The sequence below is a fragment of the Diospyros lotus genome, chromosome 7 (genome assembly GCF_014633365.1).
Source record: "Diospyros lotus cultivar Yz01 chromosome 7, ASM1463336v1, whole genome shotgun sequence".
NCBI lineage: Eukaryota > Viridiplantae > Streptophyta > Magnoliopsida > Ericales > Ebenaceae > Diospyros > Diospyros lotus.
The window spans coordinates 33,583,547-33,608,869 of NC_068344.1; the positions used below are offsets into that span (position 1 = coordinate 33,583,547).

The 25,323-nt window shown below is 39.7% G+C and overlaps 1 protein-coding gene across 2 annotated transcripts in view; it reads right to left on the reverse strand.

The window, feature by feature from the left end:
- Positions 1-320: 320 nt before the first annotated feature.
- Positions 321-25,323, reverse strand: part of LOC127806038 (nuclear pore complex protein NUP1) — a 38,287-nt gene continuing 13,284 nt past the window's right edge. The window contains exons 5-8 of one of the 2 annotated variants that reach the window (XM_052342995.1): positions 17,936-18,262; positions 17,739-17,825; positions 1,571-2,197; positions 321-1,037 (exon numbers count right to left, since the gene is read on the reverse strand). In XM_052342995.1, the coding sequence (XP_052198955.1) occupies positions 528-1,037; positions 1,571-2,197; positions 17,739-17,825; positions 17,936-18,262 (1,551 nt within the window). In that variant the 3' untranslated portion in view covers positions 321-527. The remainder of the gene's footprint in view (positions 1,038-1,570; positions 2,198-17,738; positions 17,826-17,935; positions 18,263-25,323) is intronic. The other variant, XM_052342996.1, reaches the window with a different exon arrangement.

A 25,323-nucleotide genomic window follows, 5' to 3' on the forward strand; every position in this document is an offset into this window, starting at 1 on the left:
TGGCTCCTAATTAACCAGAGTTTTCAAACATCGTGGATAGGTAACGTGCAACAGATTAAAGGACAACACACTCCATACCTGAGTTTCCCCAACCATAACATTCCACAATATCCTTCATGCTCAAACAATGGAGCATCAAGTCCAAGAATTTGTCCTTACGTTACACACTACTAGATGCAAATATAAAGACAATTAATTCAAAGGGAAGATCTGATAGATCATAGGATGGAGCACCTTGTCTTTCTAAGGAGGACAAATACCAGGGGAGACAAACCCCCCAAACTGGAAGGAAAAACATAAATAATGGAATAGGGGGGAGAGACAATTGAAAATTGAAATCATTTTAGTCCCTAGCGCTCTGTAAGTACTGGTTTTGTAGCTCAACAAACACGAATCAGGTTTATGAAGTTTGAGGCAAAAGCAACAAATACAATTTATGATTCTTCTTATCAACTAAAAGTCAACATGACATAGAGTACAGATTAAGGAAGGAGGAGGGCCTAAACATATGATATTTGCCGGTATGATTAATAGCAAATGGCATCTTTCCCAAATGACCCGAAAGATAACCCGTTCTTGTCTGATCCAAAGCTGAAGTTAAGGTTCGATGTACCATCTTGTATAGAGCTTGTTGAGGTGAAAGAGAAAATAAGGGCTGGAGAAGATCTCTTGTCGCCAAAACTGTATGAAGGAACTGCAGGGTCCACATTCTGCTGAGGCAGACTACTGGCTGAGGTAGATGGCAAGATAGATGGCGTTGGCGGCTCAGAGAGTATGCCAGAAGATGTGGAGACGGGGAATGTGAATGCAGAGTTATTAACTGAAAAAGCTACTTGTGTCATGTCAGGCTTACCAACAGAAATAGAAGGTAAAACCGGCTTTGCCCCTGAAGTGTGAAATGAAGGCTTGCTTAGCATCTCAGAGCCAGCAGAGTTGGAAACTGTATTCGCAATTCCCTGCGATCTAATTTGACTTTGGAACGGCCACAGATCATTTGTGCCTTTGTGTCTGCTACCTGTGAACCCTAAGGAAGCAGTCTGCAATACAGATATAGTAGCCGTGAGTTTATGCGACCAAAATTCAGCAAGACCATATTTAATTTACATGAGCTAAGTAGCACCTTTTTATTTAACATAAACAAAGTGAATCCACATATTCAGATGAACGCAAATCAGAACACATGTTCTGCATATCACTAGCAAATTGAATGAATTACCAAGAGGATGAATGGACAGGCTGTGGGAACAAGCTCTTTGTTGAAAAAAGCAAGGGACAGAAGATGGGCATAAATATGATCGTCTCCCAACTATCACCAAGTGGGAAGCCTCATGCAACAAGGATGCATTTTTTTTAGCAAGAGGACAAATGTAGCACAAGTAGTCAAAGGTAGTTCCAGTTACAGTTTAGTCAATGATGCTATCAATATGTGCATGGCGCATCTATGTGGTGGTTATACAACATATCACAATGCAACAACCATTTATCATGTTCACATTGATCAAGAAATCAACAGCATGGAGAATGAGAGGCACCTTGATCTGAACAATGGCATTAAGAGATGATGAATTACCTCGGTGGTGCACTTGATTTGAGAACTATGAACTCCATTGACGGTAGAAGCACCAGCATCTTTATTTACATCAGTAGTTTCCCTTTTAAATCTCTGCTGAGGTTTCACTTCAAAAATTTTCCCTCCAGTTCCGAGAGCATAAGGTTCCTTCTCAACTTCAGTGTTCTTATGAGAATCAGACCCTTCTAAATGCGTCAAACCTATACGTTCTTTTAGGATTGCATCAGTAACTCTGGCAGATGAAGATTTCTTCCATGCAGTGACTAGCTGCAATTCAGCAGACTTCTCCTTAGCTGTGGGCTTGTTTCTATCAAGGTGCTCAAGAATTGCTCTAGCAGCAGGATTAGATGTCTGAAGGGTTGCAATACCTACTTCGGAACTGTTCTTTGCATTGTCCACTGTTTTAAACTCACTTGCAGTGCTGGTTTCTCCAGCCTCCAAGTTCTTCTTTATAGCAGGCATGTAGCCTTCAGAATTAGCTGCTGACGAAGTTCCTCGCTGGGGAAAATATAGAGAGACGGATCCCCTGGCTGGAGCTTGCGGGAGAAACTTATGTCGCATTCGACGAATAGGCCCCACTGACCTGATGTCATCAAGTATACCATCACCCTTTGACTTAATATGCGCCTGAAGCACAGCAATCAATTCACATGTCAGGAGCTGATTACATCTACTTGAGATGGATGATGTTCTCTAAATGTTCTGCCTCAAATTTGTAAACAAATGTTCAGTATTGGACTATAAAAAAACTTAATGGGAAGAGGTCCTCCCAAATAAAAACAAAAGACTCGTGGGTTTTTTATTAGCAGTTCAGAACAATTCACAGAAATAACAACAATAATCAATGTTTAAAGCTTCAAAAGAATGCAAAATTAAGTGGAGACACTAAAAGTAGATTTTCTTACTTTATTATTGAGTTAGAACTGAACAAATAATAAATATTTTCAAAAATTCCATCTTTTTTTATTTGTTCATGCAAAAATGACCACGCACAAGTAAATTTCACATTCTTCCATTTTCCTTCGTGCTTGACACATCATCTAGTGGGATTAAGGCTTATTAGGATTTTTTTTTTTTCCCTTTCCCTTCGCAATTCCTATTTACAAGGATAGCATGAAAGTTGTGGCAAGAGTTTTTTTTTTCAATTCTCACTTTATATATTAAGTTAAGCTTCACTCAAAAAAGTCACAAATAATTGACATCTTCATAGCTTTTAATTCAAAAGAAAGGAAAATGATCAGAGAGTTTATCATTGCGAAATCATGAATTTTACTTGAAAGAATTATTAAAAGGATCCATATCTTATCAGCAACACAGAAGTTAATGGCCCTGAGATGGACAACAATTAGACCTTAACAACAACTTTCCTTCTACAGTACATATATTCAATGCTAAACCTAGAATAGATACCCTAAGAAGATGAAAAGTGACATATAAAATTGAGAGAAAAAGAAGAGAGGAAAAGAACAAATCAAATCTATTAAGCTAGAGTCACAAGTATTTGCAACAAAACACTGTAACTGCTACGTACAAGCTACCTATGCTAGGTACAAGCTACAACTAGCATAGAAAACACACCTAATAGAAGCCAATATGAATTCTCAACAATCCCTCTCAAGCAGGTGCATACATATCATATGTGCCTAGCTTGAAACAAATATACTCAATCCTCTGACCTCAAAGAGCCTTAAACAAGTCAGCCAGCTCATCCATAGTCCCAACAAATGCTATAAAAATCTCACCAGAAATCAGTTTTCCTCGCACAAAGTGGCAATCTATTTCAATATGCTCGGTCTTTTCATGAAAAACAAGATTAGAGGCAAATTGAAGAGTAGATTGATTGTCACACGAGCTGCATAGAACACACCAAATTGCAGCTCCTTAGTTGTTTCAGCCAAATCAGCTCACATATAGCTAATGCTATGGCTCTATGCTCAGCTTCAATGCTAGACCTAGTGACAACATATTGCTTTTTACTTTTCCAAGAAACCAAATTGCCTCTAATCAAAGCACAATAGCCAGAAGTGGATCATTTATCGAATGGACAACCTACCCAATTAGCATCTGCAAAACCAGTCACGCGATAACCATACCAGGTGAACTCTTAAAATATTGTAAAATACACACCAAAGCCTACCAATGACCATTACAAAGAGAATCCAAAAACTGGCTAACAATACTAACAGCAAATGCAATATATCTTGTCGAATTACTGTAATATAATTCACCCCCCAACCAGGTATAGTGGGACTACTCAAAATCTGGGTACGAACACCATCCATATCAGCCCCAAGGAATCCTAGAGTAAGCACCATAAACAGTTTATCACTTTGTTTCTTTTGATCTGTAAGATCGGTTGTAACAGGGAGCGTTGCATTAAAATCTACCACAACAGACTAAATACAACCCAAGTAGGGAGCCACATTAGAATCTCCCTTCTAAAGATAGAATAAGTTACTAATGATATTGCATAAAAGTACAATATCATTAGGATACAGTTGTTGGGCATGAGATCAAGTATCAAAACAAGTCTCACAGATATGAAATAATGGGATCAACTCAACATCTATGACTGCCACAACAAAGTAACCAACTATGCATCCACATGACCCCATACAATCCTATCAGACTCAGCAATGTCAGAGAGTTTCATATTCAGATGGTCACTCACATTGTGTCCTCAAAACCACATGCGAACAGAGGCTGACCATGATAAATAGATCTTGCCATTCAATTTTTCAGTGGTACCAGAGATGGCACAGTCACAGGAATGGTTGCAAATGAAGATGAGCTCACCACTCTAGGATTTGATGTACCAGGATTGGATGATGCCATATCTCACAAATTGAAGCAACAATAATAATCAACCCAAACCAATGAGAAACAAACCCAAACTAGATCTGAAGGGAATATTGACCGGGGACCACAACTGAGACAGACAGATTTGAAGACTGCAGATGGAGAAGGGATGAAAGAAGGGCACAGGTCACAGCTTGCAGATCTAGAAGTGGAATATCTGAAGATCACAGATCTGGTCACTGCTGTCGCTGGACAATAGAGGAAAGACGGCTGATGGACATGATGTCATTGCCAGATGGGGTTATCATCGCAGGTTGTCGTCGTCGTCACGGGGATGGCTTCAGATGCAGGTCGTCATCATCGGATCGCCACCATCGCAGGTGGCGACGACAGCAGAAGAGTCGCGTAATAAAAGGAGACGCGAGAGAGAGAGAGACAGCAGCGACAGCAGAGAGAGATGGGACAGAGAGAAACCACCAGCAGTAGTGCAGGAGGCGAGGTGAAAGCTTGGTCACCAGTGGCAAATGGTGGCAGAGGCACATGAGGCAAGGTTAGGGTTTTTGTGACTTTCTTGGCTCAAATATGATGTTTTGACCAAGAGACGAAAAAAGTTGAATATTTTATTCATGTGTTAAGGTATATATACAACTCTACTAGTACAACATAGGAAGCAATATGCACATGCCTAAGCATGTACAATACTATAAAGCTAACAATTACCAAAGGATGTAACCTGAATCCGGGCCAGAAAAAGTCTTAGAGTATTGCACAGCAGCCTTGCAAACACTTTTTCCATAGTAGGAATGACAAGTCCACTGAGAATTTGTGTTTTAACACTCTCCAAGTCAGATCCCAATCCAGCCAATGTAAGCACCAGGAACAGTTTATCACGTTGGACATGCTGTTCAGTAACATTTTCAGGTTGGCAGCATGATATTGGAATCTGTCACAGCAGATTGAACCTTTCCCAGATATACTTTTGTATCTAAATCTCCTTTTTGAATATTAAACAATGTACTAATAATTGTGTTCAAACGAAAGATGTCGTTTGTATAACGCCTGTGTATGTGACCATATTTCTGCACAACTTTCATAAACACAAAAAAGAGGCACTAGATCTAGTTCAATGGACTGCCACAACAAAGAAACAAGCTGTCCATCAACTTTATCCAAAAATGTCCCATCATCCTCTGGTATCTCACTCAGTTTCTTAGTTAGATGATCACTAACCCCTTGGCCTTGAAACCACATTTTAACTGAAGCTGACCAGGAAAGAGAATTTTTCCCATTCAGCTTTCAGTTGTGCTCACAGGAGTACCAGATATGTTTGGAACAACAACAAAAGTATGGGATTCTACCCCTGAACCAGACATGTTTGTCAAGATCCAAGGGTTTAAAGCAGTTAATATAGCTTACTTGTATTTTTCTTCTTGTATTTTTTGCTGCTGGTACAACTTGTACCTTTCAGTTACAATTACAATTGAAAGTTAGATAGCCTATAAAAAGGCAATCTATTGGAGGATGGGGATAGATATACTTTTGAATCTAAATCTCCTTTTTTGAAGATTAAACAATGTACTAATAATTGTGTACAAGCGAAAAATGTCATTTGTATAATGCCTCTGTGTATGTGACCATATTTCTGCACAACTTTCATAAACACAAAAAAGAGGCACTAGATCTAGTTCAACGGACTACCACAAAAAAGAAACGAGCTGTCCATCAACTTTATCCCATAAGTTCCTATCATCCTCTGGTATCTCACTCAGTTTCTTAGTTAGATGATCACTAACCCCTTGGCCTTGAAACCACATTTTAACTGAAGCTGACCAGGAAAGAGAATTTTTCCCCTTCAGCTTTTCAGTTGTACTCACAGGAGTACCAGATATGTTTGGAACAACGACAAAAGTATGGGATTCTACCTCTGAACCAGACATGTTTGTCAAGGTCCAAGGGTTAAAGCAGTAAATATAGCTTACTTGTATTTTTCTTCTTGTATTTTTTGCTGCTGGTACAACTTGTACCTTTCAGTTACAATTACAATTGAAAGTTAGATAGCCCATAAAAAGGGCAATCTATTGGAGGATGCGGATAGATATGCTTTTGTATCTAAATCTCCTTTTTGAAGATTAGACAATGTACTAATAATTGTGTACAAGCGAAAAATGTCATTTGTATAATGCCTCTGTGTATGTGACCATATTTCTGCACAATTTTCATAAACACAGAAAAGAGGCACTAGATCTAGTTCAACAGACTGCCACAACAAAGAAACAAGCTGTCCATCAACTTTATCTCATAATGTCCTATTATCCTCGGGTATCTCTCAGTTTCTTAGTTAGATGATCACTAACCCCTTGGCCTTGAAACCACATTTTAACTGAAGCTGACCAGGAAAGAGAATTTTTCCCATTCAGCTTTCAGTTGTGCTTACAGGAGTACCAGATATGTTTGGAACAACAACAAAAGTATGGGATTCTACCCCTGAACCAGACATGTTTGTCAAGATCCAAGGGTTTAAAGCAGTTAATATAGCTTACTTGTATTTTTCTTCTTGTATTTTTTGCTGCTGGTACAACTTGTACCTTTCAGTTACAATTACAATTGAAAGTTAGATAGCCTATAAAAAGGCAATCTATTGGAGGATGGGGATAGATATACTTTTGAATCTAAATCTCCTTTTTTGAAGATTAAACAATGTACTAATAATTGTGTACAAGCAAAAAATGTCATTTGTATAATGCCTCTGTGTATGTGACCATATTTCTGCACAACTTTCATAAACACAAAAAAGAGGCACTAGATCTAGTTCAACGGACTACCACAAAAAAGAAACGAGCTGTCCATCAACTTTATCCCATAAGTTCCTATCATCCTCTGGTATCTCACTCAGTTTCTTAGTTAGATGATCACTAACCCCTTGGCTTTGAAACCACATTTTAACTGAAGCTGACCAGGAAAGAGAATATTTCCCCTTCAGCTTTTCAGTTGTACTCACAGGAGTGCCAGATATGTTTGGAACAACAACAAAATATGAGATATTACCTCTGAACCAGCCATGTTTGTCAAGATCCAAGGGTTAAAGCAGTAAATATAGCTTACTTGTATTTTTCTTCTTGTAATTTTTGCTGCTGATACAACTTGTACCTTTTAGTTACAATTACAACTGAAAGTTAGATAGCCTATTAAAAGGGCAATCTATTGGAGGATGGGGATTCATTATGAGAAATAACAGAATCTTTTCCCTCTAAAATTCTCTCTCTGTCCTTTATCTCTCTCTCGGTTCTTTCTATTCTCTCTCTCAACCTCTCTCATTCTCAATTTCTTCCTACATACCTAAAGAAACCCTAGATCAGGTCTAGGAACCTGACATTTGATATCAAAGAAAGGCGATTCTTGGAGGCTATTCTCAGAAGCAAAATTCCGAAGAAGTGATATGTGGAGATGGCGGAAGGCACTCGGATGAAACAATTGGAGTCAAGGCTGGACACTATGGAGTTCAGTTTGCGCTAGACTCAGGAGGAGGTGAGTCAAGTCAGGGTCGAGAATGCTACAACTGGGGAGATTGTGCAGACGAAGGGTAAAGGAGTCAAGGAAGAGTTCTCTAGTTTCAGCCAAAGGTTGGATGGATTCTTGAACATATTTTCAAAGATGCCTCAAGCCAGCTTACCAATGGATTTTCCTCCAAGATCCACTGCAGATCCGATTCTAGCAAGAGCTAGAATCCTTCCTCATACTTCTGACTTACAGGAAACTGAGGAACAACTTGAATTGGATCAGGTAATTCAGGTTAGAGGATCCTATCGAGCTCACCACCACACACCGATGCCAAGTCTAGAAATTCCGGTTTTTGAAGGTGTTAAACTGAGGTGGTGGATTAGGAGATATGAATGATTCTTCCAGTATTATAATGTGGCTGAGTGCCAGAAAGTTAACCTAGCAGCAGCTTATCTCAATGACATGGCTGATGCTTGGTCTCAAGGATGGATTAGAATGAGAGCTCAACTTAACTGGATTGAATTAATGGAGGACTTCTGTGATAGATTTGGTGAGAGATCTATGGCCGATGTGATAGAGGAATTCAATAAATTGAAGCAGGAAGGTTCGGTGATGGATTATCAGATCCGATTTGAAGAATTGAAGTCTTTGTTGCTTATTTCTCATCAAACTTTAATGAGCCTTATTTTGTATCAACTTTTATCAGTGGCTTAAATGAAGAGCTGAGGCCAACAGTGAAAATGATGCACAGCCTGCAACTGTTAAGCAAGCTGCTGAAAAAGCTAGATTATAGGAGTTGGCATTGGAAGCGATCTTCAAGAAGCATAAGATTCAACATAAAACCTATCCTTTGATGGGCCAACAGTCTGGAGTAAATCTTAAGACTGCCAATCCAGGGATGTATGGAGGAAATTAGAATACTAAGGCTTTACCAAATTCAAATCCGGGTAAGCCACTCACTATGGAGAAACAAAGGCAGCTAGGACTGTGTTTCAGATGTGGAGAGAAGTACAGTCCAGGCCATCAGTGCAAAAGGCAGTTATTGCAAATGGAAGGACTTGAAGAAGAAATAGAATAAGAAGCGGAAGCAGAAGATACAGAAATTATCAAGGAAGGAAAATTAGGAGAGGAAGGAAGAGAAATTTCCTTGCATGCTTTACAAGGCTGTCCTACTGGAAAAATTATAGAGGTGAAGGGAATGGTTGGAAAAATGGTTGATGGTGTTAGTAGACAGTGGCAGCACTCATAGCTTTCTAAATGAAGCTACAGCTAAGGAGTTACAGTGTAAACTGTCAGCCACTTTTCCTTTATCAGTGACCTTGGCCAATGCAAGCAAGATGTTTAGCAAATCCAAATGCCAAAATTTTAAATGGTTAATGCAAGGACATGACTTTACAGCAGATTTATTAATTTTGAAATTGGGAGGTTGTGACATAGTCCTGGGAGTCGATTGGATGAAGACAGTTAGCCCTTTAATCTTTGATTTTGACAAATTAGAAGTGACATTTGAGTTGGAAGGAAAGAAGTTGACATTGACCAGAAGTTTAGAAACTGCTGAATGCAGGATGATTACAGGCAAGAAATTACAGAAGATATTTCAGCAAAATGGGACTCCAGTGGCTCAGATGTATTCTGTATATGCCGTTGAGCTAGGAGAATGGACAGTGGTGGAAGATGGCAGTGATGCATTTGCAGCTAACAATCACTCAAGGCCTGCATCTACTACTACCTCACAGTCCCTTCCTAAGGTACAACAACAAGATCCTTTACAATTACTTTTGATTCAATTTAAGGATTTATTTGCTGAACCTTCTACCTTACCTCCAGCCCCATTTTTTGACCATTCCATCCATCTTAAACCTAATGCAAAACCTGTAAACATTCAGTCTTACAGGTATCTTCCCATCGAAAAGACTAAAATAGAAAATTAGTCAAAGAAATGTTGCCTAATTCTATTATACAGCCAAGCCCAAAGTCCCTTTGTGATGCAACGTGTAGCGCGCGTGTGAAAAAAACACACCAAAATAAACCCCTAACTTCTAGGTATATTTATAGTGTTTGGCTAATCCAAATCCATCTAATATTTGTAAATAAAATTCAACTAGAATCCTAATAGAAATAAATTCTAAGTAAAAGTCAACTAGAATCTTAATAGAAATAAATTATAAATAAAATTTAACTAGAATCCTAATAAAAATAAAACCTTAAAATTTAACTAGAAACATAAAGTAAAATCTTAAATCAAATAGAATTATAAAACTTAAAAAGTATTAAAATATTGTTCCGCGTGGTCGCGTCGGCCTTAGGCTAGGTCTTGATCGATAACTGCATCATTCACCTCTACTTGAGAAGAATTCGTCCTCGAATTATGATTTGGGTATGACAACTCAACATCCAGCAAATACAAAGAAAGATCAACAACATTGAATGTTTTGGAGATACCCATATGATTAGGCAAATCCACAACATAAACATTATCATTGATCTTCTTTGTATCTTCTAAGGACTATACTTCTTTGTCTTGAGCTTTGTTTTGTTTTTCTGCTGGAATTCGTTCCTTCTTCAAGAATATCATGATTTCATCTCCAACCTCAAATACCTTGTGCTTCCTATGCTTGTCAGTTGTCGTCTTGTACTTCTTATTTGTGCAACTTTTACTTGACATCGTCCTGAACCGCTTGAATTTTTCTGTTAAGGGAACATGAGCAAATACATTCCTTCCCCTCTTAGCCCTATCTTCGTTGGCATGGGTCCAACCATCGCCATGTTTGTTGCCCTCTGCCTCCCTTGCATTATTACTGTAGATTGAGGACGTTGAACATTCCATCTTGAGCGCTTATCTAATTTGGTAGATCTTATCACAGGTCTTTCTCCTCTCATTAGTTTTCTTGATTTTGCTCCTCAACAACTTCTAAATTCATTCGTAAATTTTTCTTGCCAGGAGAAGCATTCTTTTGCAACTGTTTCGAATAAAGGCTTATTCAATGACTACCAGCAGTCTCTCCATCACTTAAAATATTGATGCTTGAATCCTCCTTTGGTCTAAGCACTTGATCAGCTATAGCAACAGCTGCTGCAACATTTTTAGTTTCGGAATCTAATTTTAGATTAATACCAAAAGCATTTGCACTGCCCGAGTTAACTAGGCTGGGAGATCCAACACCCCTATCCACAAAGAGACCCCTGTGACCATCTTGCTTTTGCAATCGCAAAGGTGAATATGTTCCTATTGCCTTCAATTCAACCATGCCAGAGCTTGAATAAACTGTAGAAGGATCTGCTACCATGGCCTCCATCTCCTTTACAGTCGTAAGCTGATCAGAAGAAACACTACCATCCTTGGATTGTGAAGCAATGCTTGAGCTTTCGGGACTGAAAAATACCCCAGTATGAGTCAATAACCTTGGAGTTTTTGTCATGTAAACCAAACCTGAGTTTGCAAATGTGGAGGTTGCTAGGACAACATAATGTTCGAGATCAAGCTCCAAACTCACCAAAAAGCCATTCTTTAGTTTATACTCATCGTTTCCCCAATGGTTGTGTTGTTGCGGATTCCTCCTAACCCCTTTACCACTAGAGTTGGCTATCATACAACTAAGATCATCCTCATCGTCGCTATCATCCATAATTGGTCTTCTAGAATTAATGAGGACAGGATTAATGGCTGGTCTTCCCAGTTTAACGTAGTCGGCTTGATTCACACTATTAGTCCGGTTCTGATTATCCTTAACTCGTTGTAAAACACCCAATTGGTTGCGGATTCACTCCGATTGCTGTTGCATTGTACGAGTTATTTCTCGTTGTTCTTTGATTGCTCTCCAAACCACGAGCAACCTGTGATCACCGTCACGAGACTAGTTGCTACCGTTACCTTCAAGATTGGCAATCTGATTGGTTGATGAACCGCTCCGATACCACCTGACATAACGTGTAGCACGTGTGTGAAATACACACACTAAAATAAACTCTTGAAAGAACAAACTTCAATGGCCGAAGCTTGACTTTCAAAAAGACGCAAAAACAAGACTATTTTGCTAAGAAAACCCAAATAGGTTGCTGAAATTTGTATTGAGAAAAACTTGATTACAACCCCTAGCTTCTAGGTATATTTATGGTGTTTGGCTAATCCAAATCCATCTAATATTTGTAAATAAAATTTAACTAGAATTCTAACAGAAATAAATCCTAAGTAAAAGTCAACTAAAATCCTAATAGAAATAAATCCTAAATAAAATTTAACTAGAATCCTAATAAAAATAAAACCCTAATCAAACATGAAGTAGAATCCTAAATCAAGTAAAATTTTAAAACTTAAGAAGTACTAAAATATTGTTCCGACATGGTCGGGTCGGCCTTGGGCTAGGTCTTGATCGATGACCGCATCACTTTGCATTCCTTGTCCTCCTTGTTAAAAACAAAAAAGATGGAACTTGACAATTTTGTGTTGATTATCAACAATTAAATGCCCTTACCATTAAAAACAAATTTCCAATTCCTATCATTGAAGACCTTCTTGATGTGTTGATATTAGGGCTATCAAACCAGGACCAAACTGAAGAGAATTCCCACTCAAATTCTTACATACTCACAGAATTAGAAACCAATTAAGAAAACAGACAAAACATAATGAAAATTGAAATTGCACAAAGATAAATCAAACCAGCAAAGAGACGAGATTTATCCTGGTTCGGAATGCCTTTGGAAAACCTATATCCAGCAGTCAACACCCACACAGAGCAGCCTTTTATTCAGATAATATTGACCAGTACACCAAGCTTCTAACCCTCATCTATATCCTCGAGTACATACACTCATTCTCTCAAGAATACACAAGACTAAATACTAATCACTCAGCCTTTCTTTCTCAAGAATGAAAACAACACTCAATCATAGATGAAATAGAAACTCTCTCTCTTGGATTTTTTTCCCTCGATTGCCTCCCATGCCTTCTTATTTATAGAAAGGGCGGACATCCCAATATAACTAACTACTATTGGGATATTACAATTAGGCCTCCCGAAATACTAAGTAATTACACTTGGTATTTTAACCCTAATTGATCTAATCTTTCAGCCGATGCATCTCCAATATTTTACTGATCTTCTACTGCATAAACTCTAGGAAAACACAACATGAAAAATTGACCAGAGCCACTGTTTTTTTTCTAAATTGGGCCTTAGAGCAAGATATCATCAAATTTGGATGAAACCTGCTGATATACCCAAGACTGCTTTTAGGACTCATTAAGGTTTTTATGAGTTCACAGTTACGCCCTTTGGTTTAACTAATGCTCCTGGAACCTCTCAGGCCTTAATGAACCACATTTCCAGTCCATATTTTAGGAAATCCATCCTTGTTTTCTTCTATGATATCCTCATATACAGTCCTACCTTTGACCAACATTTAGCCCACCGAAGGATAGCATTTGAAGTCCTCAGATTGAATCAATTGTATGTAAAATTTTCTAAATGTACCTTTGCTAAGGGATACGTAGAATATTTGGGCCACATTATTTCAGGCAAGGGAGTAAGTATTGATTAAAAGAAAATAGCTACAATGGTTGAGTGGACAAGACCAGAAACTGTTAAAGAATTGTGGGGATTCTTGGGCTTGACAAGGTATTATAGGCAATTTATACAAAACTATGGGGCAATTAGTAAGCATCTAACTTAATTGCTCAAGAAGAAGAATTTCCATTGGAATCCAAGAGCAGAGGCTGCTTTTCAAGCATTGAAAATAGCTATGACTCAGGCTCCTATTTTGGCTTTACCCGACTTTTCTAAGCCATTTGTACTTGAGACAGATGCTTGTGATTCAGGAGTTGGAGCTGTGCTAATACAGGAAGGAAGACCATTGGCCTATATCAGTCAAGCTCTAGCCCTAAAGCACTTGGGACTAAGTGTCTATGACAAGGAGTTAATTGCAGTACTGGTAGCTGTGGGTAAATGGAGGCATTATTTGGAGGGAAATCAATTTATCATAAAACTGGTCATGAAAGCCTCAAGTTTCTGCTGCAATAGAGGTTACATACTCAGTTACAAAAGAAGGGAATGTCCAAATTATTGGGTTTAGATTACAAAATTCAGTATCAGAGGGGAAAAGAAAATGTGGTGGCTGATGCACTTTCTAGAAGAGAAGAGAAAGGAAACTGTCAGGCCATATCTGCAGTCATTCCGGATTGAGTGAGATATTTCTGCAAGTTATGAAAATAGTGATTGGGCTAAGGATCTCTTAACTCAGCAGTTCAACCAACTAGTAAACCCGGTTAAACTTTATCGGTTGGTTTAATCAGGTTTAAAGGAAGATTAGTGGTTGGGGAAGATAGACAACTTAAGGACAGGATCTTACAGTCCTTACATAGCTCTCCTTTTGGGGGACACTCAGGTTTAACTTTTAAGAGTTACCTATCATAGGGTGAGGCAGCTGTTCTTTTGGCCAGGTCTTATGAAGGATGTGACTACTTTTGTGTTAGCTTGTGCAGTTTCTCAATGCTGCAAGCATGAACAGGTTGTCTACCCTGGTTTACTGCAGCCATTAGACCTTCCAGAGCAGGCTTGGGAATGAATTTCTATGGATTTTGTGGAGGGATTGACTAAGTCAGAAGGCAGAGATGTTATCCAGGTAGTAGTTAACAAGTTCATGAAGTTTGTGCATTTTTTGAGTTTGGCTTGCCCCTTTACTGCTCAAGAGGTTGCTTGATTACTCTTGGATTCTGTAGTCAAATTTCATGGGCTGCCACTATCCATTGTGTCTGACAGAGACAAGATTTTCACCAGTAATTTTTGGTAAGAGTTGTTCAGAAGTTTGGAAGTTGGTTTCCACATGTCGCACAGCCTACCATCTGGAGACAGATGGACAGATCAAAAGGGTGAATCAATGTTTGGAAACTTATCTAAGATGTATATGTTTTTCAACACCTAAGAGCTGGAACAAATGCTTATCTTTGGCTCAGTGATGGTACAATTCCAGCTTTCATAGTTCACTGAAAAGGACCCCTTTTGAGGCTTTATTTGGGTACAAACCCCCTCTCTTGCCTTCTGTGATGCAGTATTCTAATTATGAAGTAATGGTAGATCAATATTTACAGCAACAGCAGGAGATGTTCCAGTTGATTAAAAAGGAATTGACTACAGCTCAAAATCGAATGAGACAATTTGCTGATAAAAGGAGTCAGAGTATTTGAAGTTGGATATATGGTTTACTTACAGGTGAAACGTTTTTAGCAGCATTCCTTTTTTAATTCTCCTGCCACTAAATTGAGCCTTGAGTACTATGGCACTTTCTTAGTAGTGGCTAAGGTGGGAAAGGTAGCTTACCATTTGCAGCTGCCAGATGATGTGCAAATTCACCCCATTTTTCATGTTTCTTTGCTTAAAAAATCAGTGGGACCTACTGAAAGTACTAACAGATGAGGATCTGACAGTAGACATTGAGCCCTTAGTCATCTTGGAGAAGCAGGTCATCTATCAGAATACACTGCCAATCACTCAAGTTTTGGTGCAATGGTCACATCTACACCTGGATCACACCACTTGGGAAAATTTGTTGGATTTACTTAAGCAATTTCCACGAGTGGCTCAGTTATTGTGATTTCTTGGGGACAAGAAATATCTTAAGGACGGGCAAATGTCAAGATCCAAGGGTTAAAGCAGTAAATATAGTTTACTTGCATTTTTCTTCTTGTATTTTTTGCTGCTGATACAACTTGTACCTTTCAGTTACAATTACAACTGAAAGTTAGATAGCTCATAAAAAAGCAATCTATTGGAGGATGGGAATTCATTATAAGAAATAACAGAATCTTCTCCATCTAAAATTCTCTCTCTGTCCTTTCTCTCTCTCTCGGTTCTTTCTGTTTTCTCTCTCTCAACCTCTTTCATTCTCAATTTCTTCCTACATACCTAAAGAAACCCTAGATCAGGTCTAGGGACCTGACAATGTTAAACCCTAATTTCAACAATCAACATAACAAGATAACACCAGAATACATATCGCAGCCTCAGGAATTCCAAAGCAGCAGATCACAGCTTCAGGAACAACAGATCGCACCAGATCAAAGAAATCTCAAGCAGCAAATCACAGCAGAACAGCAGATCCGACAAGTCAAACCACATTTCCAGAGATCTAGAGTTTCAGGTCTCAGATCACAGCTCTTGATCTGACCATAACATGAAAGATGATGATTTGAGCAGATCACAACTCTTGATCAGATCGCAGATCTGAACATCACATGAGAAATGATGATTTGATCAAATCGCAGCTCTTGTTCAAACCAAGGATACAGTCCTAAACAAGATTTGATGATTGAATTATTTCAAATCTGCTCCAATTCTCCAGATTTACCCCTCAATGGCTCTGATACCATGAAAAATGATATACAAAATTGAGAGAACAAGAAGAGAGGAAAAAAGAATTTGGAGGGAAGAACAAACCAAATCTATTAAGCTAGGGTTACAAATAATTCATACCAAAACACTGTCACTGCTATGTACAAGGTATAACTGGTATAGATAGCACACATACAAGCTAATATGAATTCTCAACAAAGACAATGTAGACATACAACTATAAAAGCAGGCACGGAAACAGGATATAGTATTTAGAAGAATTAGATATGGCAGGGATACAACAACCACAGGCCTTAATCTTGCTAAGTTGGGTTGGTTATATGAATTCTAGCTCTCTAACCAGCTGTATCCATGACCACATCTTCAGGCCGGACAGCTACATGGAGAAGGAGGGGATACAATAAGAAAATGTTATTCCATACTTTACACTTAATTGCCACTTAACATAACAAATAACAGTACTATATCTCATGCACCATTAATCAAGAAATTTAAAGAGGATTTAAATTCAATTACTTATAGAACAGACACTTAAATTCAATTGTCAAATATGAGCATCAAGAATAAACAAATTTATGAGTAAAAACAACAACCACATCTGATATTCATTAAAGACACAGGAAAAAGAAAAGAAAAGGTGTAAACATTCCAACCATCAACTTTTAAGAAGACTCAGAATCATTAGACACACCAAGTGGCATAATCCAATAAGTATTTCGATGTGTTGGATGAGTTATGATCACTGGACATGCCATATGACTTATCATGCACACATTTTAACATATCTGGAGGTAATGCATTTCTGACACACATTACATGTGTGCATCTATTTTGAAACCTTTAAGTGTACACATATTTATTAGCAGAATGGCTCCATTTGGAGCTTTTATCTTTGTTGACTTGATGCATGGCTGATTCTGTACGTGCATGCTTAGATAAAGAGCTTTTATCTTGGTTAATTTGGATTTGTCAATATGTGCATGCTTTGGAAAGGCATAAAAAAGTATGCTCTAAATAGCTTGATGCTCCTTGCTACAACAGTCAAGATTTTGCCCAGAAACAAACCAGAAAGAAATAATTACCTCCTTGGCCTAAAAAACTGAAGAAGATCAATTACTCTACTTACGCAATGGGTACTACTAAGCAAGCCAATACAGTCCAAAATCTAGGAAGTGACACCAGCATTAAGAAAAACAAAATGATAAAAATAGGACTACAGTATCCCATATATCAGATTTTTAGCATGTATGATTTTGAACATGATTGTTCACAATTGTTGAGATTTGTGAACAGAGAGGAAACAAAAAGTTGTTGGAAGAACCTAAATGTCATAAACATAATATGATTCTAAATCATAAACCAAATATATGTTAAAGAAGCATATCAGATTGCAGCTTGACAAAAAATATTTTGATAAATTTGAAAAAGAAAAAAAAACCATATTTGACAAACTACAAGGTATGTCTTAGAGGGGTAAAAAAATCAAAAACTTAAAAACTTTTTACTGATGAGATCAGATTTACCTGGCTGTAAAGTGGGGTTTGACATCGCTGCCTGGGGGTTGAGAAGATGTCCAGACTCTTATTCTTATCAGCTTCTAGATGAGTCAGCTAACAAGAAGAAAAGAAATATGAACATCACAAGCATGAAAATAAGTTTACAAGAATATAGTATAGGTGCAATCCCACAAGTAAGATTGAAAGGATTCAGTTCCACATACCATGGAATTGGACTTCGAATAGGCAATTCTGGAATGTATGGGTCTGGAATATGGGGTTCCTTGGAAGTGATTATGCCTGAATCTTCTACTTACATTTTGTGGTGTTGAATAGCCTTGACGATCTTCTAACATGGTGCCCGGCCAACACACAGATGACTTAGGTGAAGGTGATGAAATTAAAGGCACTTTTGCAAATCCATCATTTTGAACTAGCAATCTTTCATCTTTTGACATGCTCCACTTAGAATCAGTGCCTATTTCTGATAGTCGACTTCCCATATAAGCTCTTGCAACATCAACAGGTGAAGCACCAACTTCATCAATGACCTGAAAATTTTTTATCTCTCTTACTCTTTCAACATATCAACAGGCAGATGCAAGTTGTCAGAAATATATACAAAACGGATTATTCCCGAGGCAACAAAAAAAAAGGAATTCAGAATAGCTTATTTTAGACAATCAATGCAATGTTCTGAGCTCCCAAAAGCTCTAAAATTTCTGTCACACCAAGTCTATTACAAAAAAAGAGAAGAAAAAGAGTGGCATCCCAAGCACATCTCTGCTTACACCAAGGCAATCCCAATTCCATGTGTACAAAAGTTCCAAAACAAATCCTACATCATCCACTCAAAGCCAAAGGAAGAAATGACCGATCTCCCTAATCACAAAACTATGAAGGAGATGCTCCAAATAACTCGCCAGTCTCCTTATACATGAAGCACTACCCTACTGCACAACATCTACTCCTCAAGTTATCAAGTGGAAAGTATAGATTTAAGATAACTTATCCAATCAAGAAGCCCACCCCATAGGAGGAGCTCTTGTTCACGAAAAAGTTCATAAGGGAAGGTCACCCTCCATAATCAAAAGGAACTCCATGGAATGAGAAAAAGGAAAAACAAAGAGACAAGTGTTAAACCCACTTGTCCTCCTCCTGTGTCCAACCAATAGATTGTCATGGAGCATAATGAGGAAAGCTGGATACGCTCACACAATTAAATTAGTCTGGAGCTTACACCTGAACCATGAGGTGATAACACTGCTGTCAGGAAACAAAGTGAAACACTCCACCATAGATAGTTGTCTATCCTCCTCAAACTAGAAGAGATCAAGAATCAGTTCATAAAGAGGCATATAGCCACACCACTATCCAACCAAGACTGATCATCATCATCCCAACACAAGAAGTAGCCTGGCCTAGCCAACTCCCCTCCCCATCCACAGGATGCTTGCCCAGCATAACTACCTGTCACGAACCTAGGGTTCGTGATAGGTTAAAAGAGGAATTGGGGAATGAAATCAGAATTGTAGGAGGGGGAAATCAGTAGAAAAAGAGAGAGATATTGAGAGAGAAAGGGGAAGAAGTAAGAGGAACGTGAGGGAGATTGGAGAGAGAGACTTAGAGAGAAAATAGACATTCAATATCAATTTCAGCATGCCCTCTCCTCTTACAATGGGCCTTTTTATAAGCCTTAGTTAGCTCCTTAACTAATTTCTAACAGCACCCATGTGCTCTCTAACAAACACCCAAATATCTCCTAACAAACTAATATAACTAATTACATTATTACCTTCTAATTACCCTTAGGACATGACAATTTCCCCCCCTTGAAATGTTTTTTGTCCCCAAGAAACTTATTACCATCTAGCCGTTGCTTCTTTATCCAATGCCCGCCTTCTCTATCTGATTTTTCTTTCTTTCTTTTCTTGTCCTTCTAGGCCTTTTCTTCTTCCTCATTCCTAAATATCCAAGATCAATCCCCGTCGTAATTCGGCCTAGAACTTCAATAGGAGCAATTTGATAGAGTTCAAGTTCAATACCAGCAGCAGTTGTTCCTACACCTCCATGGTGCACCACAGCTGCACATTGAAAGATACGATCAGCATCCTCGAAATGCAGCAATGGAAGATTGCAGATTTGCCTTGGACACTCATACCAAGGCTGTTTGTGAGCATTAGCCTTAGGAGCTGTTGCAACTTCAATTTCAGCCAACAAATCATCCCTCCATGCAGTAGACAGCAACTTGGATTTGCTAGTGGAAGTAAAAAACAACACAGCAATGGAAGTTTTGTTCCCTTCGGCAAAATCTTCGACTTCTTCAGCTATCTCCCTTGGCCTTCCTGCCAAAACCAGCACTAGGGGCTGTCTGATACCTATTTTAACCCCAGCCAAGGATGATTCAACCTTCTTTGGATCCAAAGACAAAGGAGCAATATACTTAGGGCCTTCTTTAATTGCATGTGGTCCATCACAATCTTGACCCGGCCTAGGATAAATATTGCAGGTATTCCCACTCTTAGCTTCCGGTAGGTCCAGAATCGGAGGGAGAATTCCAGCTCCAATATCTGTATAAATTGCTGATCCTTCAATCAGATTTTCTTGACTCAATGCTATTCCATTTCCCACAAACTTCTGATCTGGAACACTACCAAATCCTTTCGCCCATGCACTAGCCACCCGGGGTAATGAGTTGACTTTGGCTTCCTCTATCACTTCATCAATTGCTTCCCTATTATTTCCTTGCAACCTTTCAGTAGATGCATCTTGGGGTATTATTTTTTCTTCTAACTTCTCAATCACTGCAACTGAATCCCCTTCCTGCCATCTTGACTTCTCCTTCGGTTGGTCCATTTTGAGAAATTCCTCCTTGTTAAAACTTCCGTGATAATCATTGAAGTATTCCGCAGGGAAATTGTAATGATACTCCTTAGATAGTATCATTGCAAACTCTTGCAACTTCTCGCGAAACATTCAACCGAATTTCTTGCACTCTTCATCAAACCCACTGTTGGTTCCTTTGTCCAATTGGCTGATCCCCTTCTTATGTTCCTTGTTGTTGCCCACTGAAAATGCAGCCTTCTTTGGCTGCCATTGAAGCTCCATTTCAGCTGAAAATGAAACATTCTTCTGCTGCAATTGAAGCTCCCGCGCACTGCTCCCCTTAGCTGATTTTTCACAATTAGCATACTTCGAAGACCACATACTGCTCTTCTTCAAACAAGTTAACCCAAAATTCAAAGCCAAAATTAACCTTTGCTTCCCTTTACTCACAGTCTAGAATTTCGATTGGAATCCACCGCCTGAAATTACTGCTCCATTATGATCTATCTTAATGAAGTCGGATCGAAATTACCGCAAACGAGCGCTGGAATTCACAGCCAAGAATCACCCATCCAAATTCACCTTCAAAAATCCACTCCCAGCTGCTCCGAACTTTGCTCAGCTTCTCCACTTGCAGCTGATTCTTAATCAATAGCCTTCCTTGCTCACCGAAGGCACTGTCGGACACCGCGTCTCTAACTCTCTGCTGCCGCTGCCGCTGCCGCTGCTCGCAATTGCTGCAGATTCAACAATCGCTTGGCCTCGAATCCGCTTCAGCTTATGGCTAGTGATGCATCAAGCTTGCTTCCCTCGGTTATGCTCTGAGTTGGCTTTCTAGAATGGTCGGAATCTCCTTCTGATCAAGGAGGAAAGCACGGTTCACCAACACGGTTCAGAAGGCAACCCCAAACCGTAGCACACACAGTGCCTTCCGATCAAAGCGGCAACAACCGCAAAACTCTAGTCGAAATTCCAATTAAAACCACCACACCTCAGCCGCACCTCTTCTTTCGGCCTCAGCTATCCGGCTTCCTCTTCAAGACTCGGACAGGAGTGTTCAGAATTCCCAGCGATAACCGCCTCACATCAACATCGAAAATCACTAGATCCTGCTTTCCCCTTCAATTCCAATTAATAGTTACCGAAATTATTGGCCGAGAGTCACTCACCTGTTGCACCTTCCAATTCCGAACTAAGGGTGCTCGCTTGCTTGGAGATTAACACCTCCCAGCGCCAGCTACTGCCCAATCACCGACCATTGAAAATGGCCACGACACCCACTGCACCACCGTGAGGAACCCGCTGCACAATCACCAGACCTACTGCAATTAATTCGGCTGCAACACCCACTCCCTTGCCTACTCAGATCGCGATCGATTGGAACTCCTGCACCAGTCGCGACCTCCTGGCCATTAGCATCGACCTCTGGTCACCTCCTCTATCACGGTCGGATACGAGAATCACTAGCCAAATACCGTCCTCTGACTCAACCATCAGAGTCTTAGCCGAAGTCACTCCTCCTTTAGATCCGAGCCGACACTCACCTCCTCGTGCATTGGAATCAATCCGAGATTCAAGGGACGTCTCCGTGTTCAAAAATCGGACAATAGTGTCTCTGATCTACAACCGCGTCCAAAAGCAGGAGCCCCGACCCAATCGGAATTCATCTGACTAGCTCGCCACTGAAATTCGCCTTCAACTGAAATCAAATCCACAGCCAATGATTGACTACTCTGATACCATTTGTCACGAACCTAGGGTTCGTGATAGGTTAGAAGAGGAATTGGGGAATGAAATCAGAATTGTAGGAGGGGGGAAATCAGTAGAAAAATGGAGAGATATTGAGAGAGAAAGGGGAAGAAGTAAGAGGAACGTGAGGGAGATTGGAGAGAGAGACTTAGAGAGAAAATAGACATTCAATATCAATTTCAGCATGCCCTCTCCTCTTACAATGGGCCTTTTTATAGGCCTTAGTTAGCTCCTTAACTAATTTCTAACAGCACCCATGTGCTCTCTAACAAACACCCAAATATCTCCTAACAAACTAATATAACTAATTATATTATTACCCTACTAATTACCCTTGGGACATGACACTACTTTTTTTGAATCATTCCATTTCCTTCAACTACCCCATGGCACACAGTTGTAACAGATAATCTTGCGTCAAATGGCCAAGCTTACCAAGGAAGCAACCAAACCCTTGATTGTCTCCTACCCAGGAAAATCTCACCTTATCCTAAGACAGCTTCAGAAAAAACATAAGGATCTTGACCTCCCTTAGCAAAGTCAATTAAGGCACCATCTTCAAACAGAATGTTGTGACACTAGAAGGACATGGATTTATTTTGAATTGATAATTTTGGTAATAATGGACATGCCTAATTTATCTTTCCATTTGTGTGCTTACCTGAACAACCATAATAAACAGACCACAAAAGATGTTGGACGGAATTAAGAAGCTGAAGACAAAAAGACTTTCAGCTAAAGAAGGAATCTAGTAGATATAGACATAGTTATCAAAGGCGCGCCTAGGCGCGAGGCGCCTTAAGGCGCCAGTTTGGCGCCTTGCCTTGGCCAAGGCGAGGCGGTTTTGGCGAGGCCCTCGCCTTGCGCGCCTAGGCGCTGGGGCGTGAGGCGCGCCTAGGCGTGCCTCATGAAACTGAGGTTTTCTACTTAAATCTTGCAGCCCAATCGCGCTTGCCTCTCCTCCCGACTGCATCCAGCCGCGCTTGCCTCTCCTCTCCAGCTCGCTGCTCGCTCCTCACTCCTCCCGACTATAGCATCTACCGTGCTTGCCTCTCCTCCCAACTCGCTGCTCCCTGGCCCTCCCTGCTCGCTCGCCCTCGCCCGATCTTCCATTCTTCCTCTTCCTCTCTAGCCCTAGCCGCGCGGCCGCGCCTGCCTCCTCTCTTCCTCTTCTCTCCAGCTCGCCCTCGCCCGATCTTCTTCTTCCTCTCCTCTCCAGCTGCGACCCCCTCCTCTCTTTCTCTCCAGCCCCAGCCCGATCCTCCTCTTCCTCTTTGCCGCGCCTGCCTCCTCTCTTCCTCTCCTCTCCAGCTCGCTGCTTGCTCGATCTTCCTCTCCAGTCTCCAGCCGCGCCCTTTCTTCTATTCTCCTCTGCTGAGTCTGCCCACGCCACGGTCTTCTCCTCTCTTCCTCGCCTCTTCTCATCTGCTCTTGAGCTCTTCAAGTTGAAGCTGCTAAGGGCCTAAAGCTGCTGCCGCCGCTGCCCACATCTTCTCCTATATTCATAATTTCATATTGTAAGTTCTTTAGTTGTATTTTATTTGTTTATTTCATGCATTTTTGCTTAATTTATTTTGTTGGCAGCTGGTTGCTGAAATTTGCTTTTAAGTCTTTATAATTTATTTCTATAATTAAGAGAATTTTGATGAAATTGGAACTGTGTTGCAACAGCCCAATAAATGTCGTCAACCACTTGCAAAACGGACCCGGCATGGAATTATTTTGAAGCTGATCCTAATGATAGAAATACCACCACATGTAAATTTTGTCGTAAAGTAACAAAAGGTGGTATATTTCGGGCGAAACAACATCTTGTGGGCGGTTTTAGGAATACTAAAGCTTGTCCAAAATGTCCTCCATCAGTAAAAGAAGAGATTGGAGAGTACATGAAAAAGAAGAAAAATAACAGGGATGAGCGAAATATAGCATCGTTAGATGATGATATTCAATTTGGTGAAGGGTATGATGATGATGATGATGATGATGATGATGAGCCGCTGCCTCAAAGTAGAAAAAGACCCAATGTATCTACCGGAAGTGGAAGCGGTATTGGTAGTATTGGTAGTGTTAAAGGGCCAACACAAAAAGGTCCACTTGATGTTTTTCTTAAAGACCCAGAAGTTAATGTGTTGAAAAGCAAGGGCAAAGGAAAGCAAACAAGGTTGGGTGAGCGTGATTTTGCAAAAAAAGAGTTAAGAGCTCGAGTTTGTAGAAGCTTTGCACGATGGATGTATGATGCAGGCATTCCATTCAATGCAGTGACATATGACAGTTTTAAAGTATTTATAGAAGCAGTTGGTCAGTATGGTCCGGGTGTGAAGCCGCCTAGTTACCATGAAGTCAAGGTTCCCCTTCTCAAACAAGAGGTGGAAGCCACTCGTGAAATGATGAAAGATCATGAAGAGGCGTGGGCCAAATATGGATGTTCCATTTTGTCAGATGGCTGGAAAGACAAGAGGGAAAGGACATTGATTAACTTTTTAGTCAATTCTCCTAAAGGAAGTATGTTCTTGGAGTCTGTTGATGGTTCTAGCTATTCAAAGACAGGGGAAAAGATGTTTCAATTATTAAGTAAATGTGTGGAAAAGATTGGAGTAAGAAATGTGGTGCAAGTGGTCACCGATAGTGCTTCAAACAATGTTTTAGCAGGTATGAAATTCATTTTTGTAATTTGTATTATGTTTATAAATAGAACAATTTGAATATTCATTAGATATTTATTATTTACTAATATCTTGTTAATTTCACTCTAAATAATAACAGGAAGATTTTTGGAGGCAAAATATCCTACGTTGTTTTGGACACCATGTGCAGCGCACTGTTTGGATTTAATGTTGGAAGATATTTTCAAGTTACCTAATATGAAGAAGACATTTGAGAGAGCTGTTATGGTGAATAGCTATATCTATACTCGTTCGGGTCTAGTAAACATGCTTAGAAGGTTTACTGACAAGAAAGAGTTGTTGAGGCCTGCAAAAACACGGTTTGCAACTGCCTTTATCACTTTGGGCAGGATGCATAGTCTGAAAAGCAACCT